Below are 12620 nucleotides of genomic sequence, written 5' to 3'. Positions count from 1 at the left end.
TCTGATTTGGTTTGGCTTGATTTTGAGAAACGCTTGAGTGTGCCTGAATCGCTGTTCGTTTTCTTTTCAGGGCCCTAGAAATCAGGGGTTGGGGTGGGGTGGGGAGGGTATTCCTCAGAATTGTTCGTTTATTTATTCTTTCCTTAATTCCTTCATTCAACCAGACCTCACCTAGCACCTAGGCCCCGTGCTGGCCGTGGGGGTTCCAAAATGACTAGGCTCAGTCCATCCTCAAAGAGCCTCCATTCTAGGGACTTCCCTGGCGGTCCAGTGGCTGGGATACCGAGCTTCCACTGCAAGGGGCACAGGTTCCATCCCTGGTCAGGGAAGTGAGTTGAGATCCCACATGCCACAAGGGGAGGCCAAAAAAAAAAGACTTCCCATTCTAGTGATAGAGACCTGAGAAATGACCATTAGGGCACCGTGGCCAGGGTTACTGAGGGAGTCACAGAGAACTGAGGGATGTGGGGAACAGACCTGGGAAAAGAGTAATCCCTGTTGCAGAAATATAATTAAAAACAAAATCTCCCACCAACCTAGAAAACCTCTCCACAAGGGCAGAAGAGGAAGAAAACTTTTTTTTATTGGATGAGAATTAAAGCAGAATGTCACAGGCAATCAGCTCAAGAGTTTGCAAAGACGAAATCATACCCTTCTACACAGCGAAGCGGATACAACTCGCATACATTTTCTCAAGATGATCAATAACTAGTCCTCAAGCAAGAGGGCTTAACAGCACTATTTGTCACACAGGGGTCATCCTAAATTCAGCTGGGAAATGGGGTAGCCACCTGGGTTGGCTAATTGCCTTTATCTTTATGAGAGGAGGGAGGTTTGCAACTTGGAGTTGGGCACCAGCTGGTTAGGCTTCTACCCTCCCGCAGAAACTGGGAAACAGGGGCTCTATCTTTCTCAATGATTACATTTCAAAGAGATGGCTCCCAGGTCCTTGAAAAAGACTTCCCTGGGTTGTAAAACTGGCAAGAGGCTTATTTAGCTTTTAAAAAAGATTTACATAGGTCTCAAAAGGACAGAGAAAGAATTCACAGTTACATGTATTCTAAAGTAAATGCTCTCAGAAAAGCAAGGGGGAGGAGAGTCTTAACCTTTTTTGTACCAGGGAAAATTAAGATTTGTTTTCCCTACTTTTAACTGGCATTTATTCTTACACCCCTCATTTCACAAATATCAAGGCTAATATTTCTTGAATGCTTTACTATATTCCGGGTGCTGTGCACACAACTGCCTGGGTTAATCCTCTAACAACCTAAAAGATAGATACTGTTATTACCACCCCCATTTCACGGATGAGTAAGTACTCTGTAGCCCAGAAAGGCTGAATGACTTGCCCACAGAATCATACAGCCAATAAATGGCTAATCTAGGAGTCCAGCCCAGGGCTGTCCAAAATCAGCGAGCTTAATCACCATGCTGTAACGCTGCCACAGAAGAGGCTGAAACCCAGTAGTTCTTACAGGCCCGATCCTGCACTCTGGGGGGAAAGAGGGTGGAAATACTAGCTTGGGGGAAGAAGACCACGACAGGCCCCACAGAAACCCCCAAGATAACCGGGGCCTGGGGTCAGGAAAGAGGAGTGGGATTAAGGGCGCGATGCATGCCCAAGAAAAAGTGGCATCTTAGAGCTTATACAGCACCGCATACCACTAACGAGCGCAGGCAACGACCAAGCTCCCCGTGCCTCGCGTTACCGCTAACCGCACTTCTCCCCTCGACCCAACCCCGCTGCATCACTGAGTCCTGCCTGGCAATCCATCATCTCGGTCCTCGTCTGCTCCGCTCTCACAACTGCACTCGATTGGTCGAGCCTGAGCCAACATGGCGGCGCCCGTGTAACACAGTCCGTACCGCGAAGGCGACGGCGGCTGTGGCGCGGGTCCCTTGAGGGTCAGAAGTCACCATGCTGAGGGTGGCGTGGAGGGCGCTGAGTTCGATTCGAACCCAGGCAGTGACCCAGGCCCCAGTCCTCGGGCTGCCGGGCGGAGGGTGCGCCAAGTTTCTCTCCGTCCAGCGGGACCTTCCCTCATGTCCGGGAGGTGAGGAACTGAGAAGCGGGACAGCGGGAGTAGGGAAATGGGGTTCGGCGGAGATTGAGGATACGGAGGAAGAGGTCGGTGGGGGCAGGTGTAGCGGCAGGAGAAAGAGCGGTGGGTGGGGAAGAAGTAAGGCGACGGGGGAGAGACATGGGGCATCCGGATGCGGAAGAAATAGGGCGGCAGTTCGGCGCAGAGGCCAAGGAGGAAGGGGGATGCGAGGGCCGTAGATCAGAATCGAGCCTGCACTGTTTAAGCAGATGGCCTCGGCCCCCTCTTTTTTTGCGTAGGTCTTATCCTCCCGGTCGCCCGCGGATATGCCACTCAGAAACCAGGTAGGAGCTCTTGGGTGGGACTTGGGGCGGAAGAGAGCCACGGGGGACAGAGGTGGCTATTTGAGCCACTAGGGGAGCGGAGGAGTGGAGGTGGGGGGGGTGGACACAGGGGCGGGCCAGAGGTCCTGCGAGGAAGCCCATGTCCACTTTGTCGCAAAGCCGTGGGTCTGGAGCCTGCGTAAAGGGCAAGGGAGGGGAGGTGGAGGGTGGGAGCAGGAGCTTTTAGAGTGGGGTGGGAGTGGAAATGAGCCAGCCAGAGGGCATACCGGGCTGGCACTAGAATATAGCACTCCCTGTCGGCCCTTCCGAGGCGGAGGGCCTGGTTTCCCATTCCCAGGCAGTCTGCAGAGCTAGCTGTTCAGATCTCTTACTAGATCTTCATATTATTTACTTAATATTATTTGCATAGCAGCAGAGCAGGGTCTGACTGGAGAGGACAAGTCATGTAAGAGAGGACAAGTAATCTCTCCTATGCCTCTGCCTCACCTGCAAGCACACACCAAGGCTGAGCATTTCCTGTGGTCTCTCTCTGGTGCTTACATTTCAGACATCTTAAAGCTAAGGTTCCCTCCTCAAGCCCCTTATTTCATTCATGCAATCAGCCAGCGAGTATTTGGGTTTTTGTTTTTTGTTTTTAATTTATTTATTTTATTTTTTGGCTGCGTTGGGTCTTCGTTGCTGTGAGCGGGCTTTCTCTACTTGTGGCAAGCTGGGGCTTCTCTTCGTTGCAGTGCATGGACTTCTCATTGCGGTGGCTTCTCCTGTTGTGGAGCACAGGCTGTAGGTGCAGGGGCTTCAGTAGTTGTGGCACATGGGCTCAGTAGTTGTGGCTCACAGGCTCTAGAGCGCACGGGCTTAGTTGCCCTGCAGCACGTGGGATCTTCCGCGGGGAGATCAGGGGACCCAGGGCTCAAACCAGTGTTCCCTGCTCTGGCAGGCGGATTCTTAAACCACTGCGCCACCAGGGAAGCCCAACAAGTATTTGTTTTTTTATTTTTTATTTTTTTTAATTAATTTATTTATTTGTTTATTTTATTGGCTGTGTTGGGTCTTTTTTGCTGTGCGCGGGCTTTCTTTTTAGTTGCGGTGAATGAGGGCTACTCTTCGTTGTGGTGTGTGGGCTCCTCATTGCCGTGGCTTCCCTTGTTGCGGAGCACAGGCTCTAGGCACGTGGGCTTCAGTAGTTGCAGCACATGGGCTCAATAGTTGTGGCTCACGGGCTCTAAAGTGCAGGCTCAATAGTTGTGGTGCACAGGCTTAGTTGCTCCGCGGCATGTGGGATCTTCCTGGAGCAGGGATCGAACCCGTGTCCCCTGCATTGGCAGGTGGATTCTTAACCACTGCGCCACCTAGGAAGCCCCAGCGAGTATTTGTTGAGTGCCTCTTCTGTGCTGGGCCACAGACAAGACTGGGGAATTCAAGGGGAGTCGACCTCAGTCTGTCCACAGGAGGACCCATCCTAGTGGGACGTCTGATAACTGTAGAGCCAGACAGATGTGTGAGAGGTGCAGGCACAGTACAAGGTGTTGGGAAAGGCCACGTACTCCTAGCATGAAATATCAAAGCAGGTGCCCACAGGATCTGCGGAGGAGAAACTGAGCCCGGAGACACCCAGTGCCTGGCTTGAGACCCTGGATGTCTCTGACAGAGTTGGTGAGAAGAGCCAGGCCCTGGAGGATGGGCAGTAAGAGTTGACTCTGGGTGTTTTCCATCCCTACACTTGACAGTCCAGCCCAGCCAAGTTGATGACCTGCCCCCTTCCATGCTGCTCAAGGACTACCAGAACGTCCCTGGAATTGAGAAGTAAGCAGCAAGAAATCTCTTTGATGAGGCAGGGGGTCCTGGGAGGATTGGCAAGGAGAGGGCTTCAAAATAGATGCCTGCTGTATCTGCAGCTTGACTGTAGAATGGGGCAGAGAACTATAGAAGCCCAGGCATGGTGAGGGTGAGTGGGCAGCAGGGGCAGATGGAGTGCACTTGTTTGCTCTTTTTGTGCTCTGGGTAAAGACCCTCTACCATTAGATACCAAGAAGGCACCATGCCTCATGGGTCTTTGTAGAAATCTTTCATCTCTTGATCCTGTGAGTGAAGAAATAGTGTCCCCATTTTGTAGATGATCAGACTGCCCAGGGTCATACAGCTCCTAAGGGGCAGAGCTGGAGTTTGAATCCAGGGCTGAAAGACACTAAAACCAGGATCCTCTGCTCAGCCCGAGTCCTGTGCAGTGGGGCCTGGGCAGTCCCTCCAGTCCTTCCCACTGTGCAGTGTGACATGGGAAGGAAACAATGATCGTAGAATTGAAGTGTCTCAAGACAGATTGAACCAGATTCCAGATAAAATGGAAATCCTCTTTCTGCCCTCCCTGTGATAAGCCTGAAGCACTCGAGCTGACAGCCCCAATTTTCTACAGTTATCACATCATTCCATGTTCTCAGCCCAGCAAGTCAGATCCGTGCTGACTTTTAATCTCTGAGAAATGGTGCCTCACTTCCAGAGAGACTCGTGTTGTAAAATAAATTTTCAATCATCCTTGCTTTTTGAACTAAAATGGAAACAGCATTACTCCCCTTCCCTCTTACCCCCCTCCCCATACCTGTCTCTCATTGCTGTGGTTTTTTTTTTTTTATGGGACATTGTTATTAACCTTGCTAGGTGTAACCATGATATGGTAACTATGTATAAATCTATATCTCTTTCACCAAGTATTTTATTTTTTTTTAATTTATTTTTTATTTTTTGTAATTTTATTTATTTATTTATTATTTTTGGGTGCTGTGGTTTTTCCACAGGGTTGATGATGTCGTGAAAAGACTCTTATCTTTGGAAATGGCCAACCAGGTGAGTAGCCCTTGCCAAGCCTCAGCCTCTCTCAGTCCTCTTCTCTAAGACTCCCTCCTACCTCCCAGCCCACGCTTCTCAAGTCACAGCCCTTATCCCACTGTCATTCTATGTCCTCTTGTCAATACCCCAGACTGAGCAGCTCCAGGGCAAGGACAGTCTTGTTCCTCATTGTACCCTTAGCACCTGACACACAGTAGGTATGCAATAGAGATCTAATGCCTGATGAGTGAGCAGGGTTTGGGGACATTCACCCAACATTCTCCTGTCAGTGGCATTGACCTTGGGCTCACCTAGATGTGAATAGTCATGTGGTTGACCAGAGGCCATACCCTGGTGAGCAGAGTGAAGTCAGGCCCTGAGCCTTACGGCTGAGTTGCTGTGACTGCAGCCCTGGCCTTGGAGGTATGAGGGCTAGTCCTTAAGGGGCGGCAGACCTCACAGGTTCTCTGTCTCTATCTTCAACAGAAGGAGAAGCTAAGAATCAAGAAAGAGCTGTTGATGAACAAGATCGTGGAAAACCCTAAGGACACCAGCTCTCTGGAGGCTCGAAGTTGGTCGGGGGGCTCTTGGGGAGTGGGGGTGCAGGGGAGTCTACTAGCTGGTACTTGATCCAGGCTCCTCCTCTGCAAATACACTGGTATTAGATGTGGCTTGATAAAGGGAGAGACAGGAAGAACCAGGGACAATGAAAACTGGACCCTGTAGCCTGAGCTCCATGATGCCGTAGTCAGCACCCAGGTCCTGCCTCGTACCTCTGTATAAGCTCAGGCCAGTTTCCTCAGGAACCAGAGCTTGTCTCTGTCTCCATTCTACAGCTAAGGTGGTGTGAAAGGGCATGTGGTCAGGGCCAGCGATCCCACTGCACTCTCTGCAGTGCTCCCAGAACTCAGTGCATGTACGGGAAGGGCCTGCTGTAGTGACCGCCTCTCCTTGGGGCTACCTTCTGCTTTTGCCTTTGCCCCTATCTTTGCAATACAGTCTTGAGTCAAACAAGAGGATACCTGAAGGAAGGATATTCTAGGGCTTTAGGAGATGAGTGGGAGCTGATAATTCTGAAAACTCATGAGTGAAAACGCAGAGATAAGGATGGCAGCTAGGAGGGGAGAGGCAGGGAGGAGGCTCTGGATAGTTTGGGGATCTTAAATTATTGCCTTGGTGAGGACCTCCAGGGCAGTGTTGAATCATAAACCCTGATAGCGGGCATCCCAGACTAATTCCTGCAATTAATAGGAATGCTCTAAAGTTTTATCATTAAGAATGCTAATTTGGGATTTGGGGTTTGGGGATGATACCTTCATAAGATTAAGGAACTTCCTTCCTTAGACTTTGCTTTCTAAAGGAAAAATAATCCAGTCTTTTGGGATCTTGAAATTCAGAGCGCTCCGGGAATGACAGAGAGCTGTACAAGAGCTTTGGTGATTGTTATTCCTTGAGGTCTTAAAACATAACCGAGGTCTGGCCCTTCCTTCCTCTGTGCCCGGCTCTCATCCTCTGCGGTTTGTGGTTTCAGTTGTTGCCTTGACTGTCAAGATCCGCAGTTATGAAGAACACATGCAGAAACATCGAAAGGTAACCCTTGGGCCTCACTCACAGCTAACCCCAGCAGCTGGGGGAGAGGAGCCTGTGCACTGAAGGGCTCTGGGTCCAGAGAAACAGCTTGAGAAGCCTGGTGGCCGGAGCAGCAGAGCACCTACCCCTCAGCTGCAGTGGGAGACGCACTTCCCTCCCATCTCCAGGGGAGAAATGGGAGCCTTTCAGGGCAGTGCCAAGTGTCACTAATAGTCAAGAACACAAACTTCAGAGCAAGGGCACAGTGTGTGGTGCACAGTAGGCGCTCAATAAACAGTTGTTGAACATGTGCATGGGGTCAGGTTGCCCCAGGTTCCAATCCCAGCTCTACCACTGCCACTTAGCTAGCTGTGTGACTCTGGGGAAGTTGCATGCCCAAGCCTCAGTTCTCCTGTCTGTAAAATGGGGATGCTAATAGTACCTGCTGACAGGATTGCAAGGGCTGTATGAAGTAATGGCAGCCAACATGACGCATATAAAGTATTTAGGCCTCAATACAGCTGATTCACTTTGGTGTACCTCATAAGCTGGTACAAGAGTGTAAAGCAATCATATTCCAATAAAGAGCTTAAAAAAAATTATAAACATATTTATTTGGTTAAAAAAATAAAGTAAAAGCTTTCAAAGGATAAAAAAATAATAATAAAAATATTTAGGCCTCATGCTAAATACTTTGCATGCATTAGCTCATTTAGCCCTTATACTCGTCTTTGTATCCCATTGTGCAGAATAGTCTAGGCGTGGCGTGACTAAGTTATCCCTCCAGGCACAGGCGCACCACTAGGAAATGATGTCCTAGGACCTGAAACTTGATGGTCTTGCTCCAGGACCCACATTCCTAACAATTCTGCCAGATCTCAGCACAGTGTCGGACACAGAGCTGCTATAATTAGGCAATTGCTGGTATTTTTAATAAACACACAGTTGTAGACACAGACTGGTCCAGCTCCAAGCCTGGCACCTCAGTGTTCCCTGAAGCTAGTTGAGCTGCTCCTTGGAGATTAGAGTTGGAGTATGGGATGCCAGCCCCACTAAGGGAGCAGTGCCTGGCTGTGGGCAGGGGTCTTCCTAGGCCTTCCCTCCTCCCCACCCCAGCTGACAATCTGTTGAGCTATGGAGAGGCTGAGTGGGTGGTATAGGGGAAAGAGCATGAGATGTGGAGTCAGACCACTGGATCTGGATTCAAGACCTGACCCCACACAAGGTCCCAACCTAGCAGAGTTCTAGAACCGTTAATGAATTAGTTATCTTTGAGCCTTTATTTTCCCATCTGTAAAATGGAAATAATAGTAACACTACCTGCCTCAGAGTCTCAGTAATATTTGCCTAAGATTGTGGGGAAGTTTCAGTGCCAGGGTAAGATGACCATCCTTTGTTACTGTGAAGAGGCACACACTTATTTACATAACACTCAAAGTAATACCAACTCTCATACAGGACAAAGCCCACAAGCGCTATCTGCTGATGAGCATTGACCAGAGGAAAAAGATGCTCAAAAACCTCCGCAAGACCAACTATGCTGTCTTTGAGAAGACATGCAGGGAGCTGGGGATTGAGTACACCTTTCCCCCTATGTACTACCGAAAAGCCCACCGCCGCTGGGTGACCAAGAAGGCTCTGTGCATTCGGGTACGAGTCAGAACTCCTGCTTTGGTTGGCCCCACTCTAGGACCGTGATGGAGAGAGCAGAAGGGAGGGGTTTTCTGTTTCTGAGCAAGGCGTGGAGCTGGCCCCAAGGCCACCAAGCCGATGGAGAAAGGCTGGGGCAACCATCTGGGGGGCTCACTTTCCCCCCTCCACAGCTGCTCCAGGTATGAGGTTTTGCATAGTATTACAAAGACCTTTCCTGTTCCCTCTCATCCCCAGGTTTTCCAAGAGGCTCAAAAACTGAAGAAGCAAAAAAGGGCCTTAAAACAAGGCCAGAAGAACCCAGAGAGCCCTTCCAAAGCCGGACCAGAAGCCATCAAAGAAAATCAATAAATGTTGTTGAAGTTATGTCTTGCTGCCTTGAAGAATAACAGTAGAGAAGGTGGGGCTTTTTGTGGCCAGAGGACGAGGAGGAATTCATTCGATCGTGCAGTTCTGGGGTCCCGGGAGTGTCTAAGGCAGAGTCCCTGCCCTCACATACCACAGGATGCATTCTCATAACACACTTCACATACACCCTCAGAAACAACCCCCTGTCGTCCAGACGCTGTCCAGTGGAGGCAAGACTGAGCAGGCAGCGACACAGAGGAAGCGTGGCTGGCTGGCTGCTGCATGAGGAGGCCAGGCTAGGAACTGCCTTCTAGCCAGGGCCCTATAGGATGAGTGGAAGTTCACCAGGCAGAAATGGGGAGGGAGGGCGTCCGGGCAGAAGGAATTGCAAGCGCAGAGGCAAAGAAATGTACAGGTGCATGCTGCATTCAGAGAGCAGCAGAGGTGGACATACAGCTTGACAGGTAAGCTGAAGCTGGGCTACGAGAGGCTTCATATGCTGGCTGAGGAGACTGTACCCTGTCCTCTGTGGAGCACGGAAACCAAAGGAGTGAGGATAGCAACAAGGCTGTTTCCGATAGTTAAGCAGCGTCAGTGCGAGGGTGCATGGGAGGGGGAGAGATCAAAGCAGTTGATTGACTGGGGGCAGGGGTATTGGTGTTCAGATTGAGAATCTGATAACGGCTACAAGTCCTGTCCCTAAAACTGCACAGGTACCTAACGTTCCTTATAAATTCTGGGGTGTCATGGAGAAGCCCTTCCCCACAAAGCCCATCCACTTAAGCCTTGAAGCCTGAGTATGCTTAGCATGTTTGAAGAACCCAAAGAAGACACTGTGTCTAAAACTGAGTGAGCAAAAGAGAAGAGTAGGAGGAGATGAGGTCAGAGTAAGCAGAAGCCAGATAATATGGAGCTTTTGGGGTGTATTAGTCTGTTCAGGCTGCCATTTAAAAATACCATAAACTGGGACTTCCCTGGTGGTCCAGGGGCTAAGACCGCACTCCCAACGCAGGGGGCCCTGGTTCAGTCCCTGATCAGGGAACTACATCCTGTGTGCTGCAACTAAGACCTGGTGCAGCCAAATAAATATTTTTTTAAATAAATAACCATAAACTAAGTGGGTTTAACAACAAATTTATTTTCTCACAGTTCTGGAGGCTAGGAATTCCAAGATCAAGGAGCTGGCTGGTGAGGAATCTCTTGCTGGCTTGCAGATGGCTGCCTCCTGACTTAGGTCCTCGCATGTGGAGGGAGGGAGGGGGAGAAGGAGAGAGAGAGTCTCTTCCTCTTATAAGGGTATTAATCCCATCATGAGGGCTCTACCCTCATGACCTGATTTAACTCTCATGATCTAAAGACCTCATCTCCAAATACCATCACTTTGAGGGTTAGGGCTTCAACCTCTGAATTTGGGAAGGACAAATATTCAGTCTATTACACTGGGGGAAAGACTTTAGACTTCATTCTGAGTAAGAAGGGAAGCCAGAATTTATAAGCAATGTTTTGTACATACACAGTTTTATGGACAGGACTTGTAGCTTTTATCAGGTTCTCAAGTCTGAACACCAATACCCCTGCCACTGAGGAACGCTGGAAAGGAAGGAAGGTATGTTAAAATGATGTCCAAAGAGCAGCTGGAAATTACAGACAGGTTTGGGAGTTACGTTTAAGCTGACTGAAGCCATGGATATGAGTGAAATTGCCCAGGGAGGGAATGTAAACAAAGCAAAAATGGCCCTGTCCAGATGGGAAGGATGATCTCTGTGGGTAGAGTCTGAGTCAGGAGGAGCAGCTGAGGTTAAAGGGAAGGTGAAGTGAGAGTGGAACAGAGGGCCTGGGATCCTGCAGAATCAGAAGTGAGATGAGAGGGTCAGAACTGAAGATGAGCTGCTCAGATACCTCCTCCAGGAATAGGAGGAAAGGCCTTTTATGGGGCAGGACTCAAGTACACACACCTACTTAAGAGACTGTGTGAAGGGCCAGGTGCCGACATGTAAGGGGGCCAGTGGAGGGAAGGCAAGAGAAGGAACACGTTCACACAGTCACAGTACAGGCCCTTCAGGAAAGGCATTGTTTCAAGTACTGCGTTAGACACACATTAACTCATCTAATCTTTAAAGCCACCTTTACCAAACTGCCACCCCTCACCATATTGGCATAATTATCCTCATTTTACCATGAGAGAATTGAGGCTTGGAGAGGTTAGGTAATTTGTCCAAATTCACACAGCTGGTTAGGGGCAAACAAGGATTCAAAGTCACATCTGTCTTGACTCCAAAGGCCACGTTCTGTTAATTATATCACACTGCCTAGGGTAAAAAGTAGTCTGAGAAGCTCTGGGAATCTACACTGTAGAAAACTCAAATGCCTTTAGCAAGCAGGCAGATAGCATAATGCATGAAGGCCAGGTGTAAGATAACGATGCTAAGCTGCTTGTTAAATTCCCATCCTAGCTATATTCCCTTTTTATACAGTGCACAGACCAGGCAAGATCAAAGCAAAGCCTTGGGCTGCCAGCTTTCAGCTACTGTATACTATCCACTGCTGAGATGTCAGTTAAGGACAAAAAGTCTTCATGGTGAAGCAGTTTCAGTGGAGTGGAGAGAGCTGAATCCAGTGGCAGTGAGGTGGGGAAAGAGGATGTTATGGAAATTCAGGTTGTGAGTGTGGATTACTCTTTTTTTAAACTTGGCTTTGAAAGGAAGTAGACTCCAGGTGTGGGAAGGACTTGAGCTTGGTATATGTTAAGGCAAGACCTTCCAGTGGTGGGTGTTATGAGGAAAAGGAGGTGATGCTCCAAACAGGGAACGACACTAATGAGTGGACTTCAGCTGGAGTGGGGTTATTAAGGGAGTGCAGAAGAAGTCTCTGGAAAGGCAGTTAGAGCCAGAGTGGACAGCCTTGAATGCCAGGCGAAGGCATTTTGCCTGTGATCTGCCAAACAGTAGAGAGCCACTCAAAGGATGTGTCACACTGAAAGCAGTGTCTTCTGAAATGTAGCCTAGCAGTCAGCCTCGTGGAGGAGAGAAAGAGCACTTAATATTGGAGAAACGGTAATGCAGAAAGAAAGAATTGAAGAGGTAAATGTGAGAAAGATTTTGGAGGAAAAAGAACTGGTGACTGATAATACGACCCAGAGGAAGGGAGATGGAAACCAAGGCTCAGGTTTCAAGTCTGATTGGCTGGAGGGGAAGATGATGAGTAGGTCTTAGAAGTATTGGAATTTACAGAAATGGTTGCTCATCGAAGTAAAAGTGGACAGCAAGTGATGAGAAGGTGATCCTGGAGCTCGAGATGGGGGTGAAGTATGTGGTCACTGCCCTCAAGGCAGAGAATTGGAGGCCAGGCCTGCTTAGCAGGGGGTAGGGGAGAAGCTTCCCAGAGCCCCCAGCACTCATGCGCCCGGGAGCGGGACAGACCGGGACAGACGTGAACAGGCCTGGTTTTCTTCGTGGGGTATGGAACAGGTGGGGTTACACTCCAAGTAGCTTTTAGGGAGGATATGCAAATAATTCAAGGACTTCCCCCACCTAAAAGTCAGTTACCATTTTACTGAGAGCGTTCGTGGCATTTTGCGTGACCTCATTGATTTCTCTCTGCAACCCTGGGAGGTGGGTGTCCCTTCCATTTTCCTATGAGGAAGCCCACCTTCCAAACACCTGCCCCAAATCACACAGCGAGGCAACTGCAGGGCTGAGATTCAAACCCAGGTGTGTCTGCCGGGAGTCTGCTCTACAGGAGTTTTGCTTGGGTTTTCCTCGTTCAGGGGCACGTGGGCAGGCGGCCCGGGGGGTGAGAGTGGCCGCGTGAACGAAGCCGGGCCGCCAAGCCTGCTGGGCCTTCGCCA

The 12620-nt window shown here is 49.5% G+C and overlaps 1 protein-coding gene across 1 annotated transcript; it reads left to right on the top strand.

Moving 5' to 3' along the window:
- The first annotated feature begins 1824 nt into the window (after positions 1-1824).
- On the top strand, positions 1825-8789 carry MRPS15 (mitochondrial ribosomal protein S15). Its single transcript, XM_057712663.1, has 8 exons — positions 1825-2054; positions 2342-2386; positions 4114-4189; positions 5176-5224; positions 5693-5777; positions 6738-6796; positions 8234-8425; positions 8663-8789. The coding sequence occupies exons 1-8, from the start codon at positions 1919-1921 to the stop codon at positions 8774-8776; spliced, it is 756 nt and encodes a 251-aa protein (XP_057568646.1). The 5' UTR covers positions 1825-1918; the 3' UTR covers positions 8777-8789.
- The last annotated feature ends 3831 nt before the right edge of the window (positions 8790-12620 follow it).

This window comes from Hippopotamus amphibius, chromosome 1 (assembly GCF_030028045.1).
Source record: "Hippopotamus amphibius kiboko isolate mHipAmp2 chromosome 1, mHipAmp2.hap2, whole genome shotgun sequence".
Lineage (NCBI taxonomy): Eukaryota > Metazoa > Chordata > Mammalia > Artiodactyla > Hippopotamidae > Hippopotamus > Hippopotamus amphibius.
Note: the sequence above shows the minus strand (reverse complement) of the source record. Positions and strands in the feature narration are given on the sequence as shown.

Coding starts and splice junctions, on each gene's coding strand:
- MRPS15 (XM_057712663.1), top strand. CDS start 1,919: ATGCTGAGGGTGGCGTGGAGGGCGCTGAGTTCGATTCGAACCCAGGCA. Junction 4,190..5,175: donor AACGTCCCTGGAATTGAGAA/GTAAGCAGCAAG, acceptor GTTTTTCCACAG/GGTTGATGATGTCGTGAAAA. Junction 5,778..6,737: donor CAGCTCTCTGGAGGCTCGAA/GTTGGTCGGGGG, acceptor TTGTGGTTTCAG/TTGTTGCCTTGACTGTCAAG.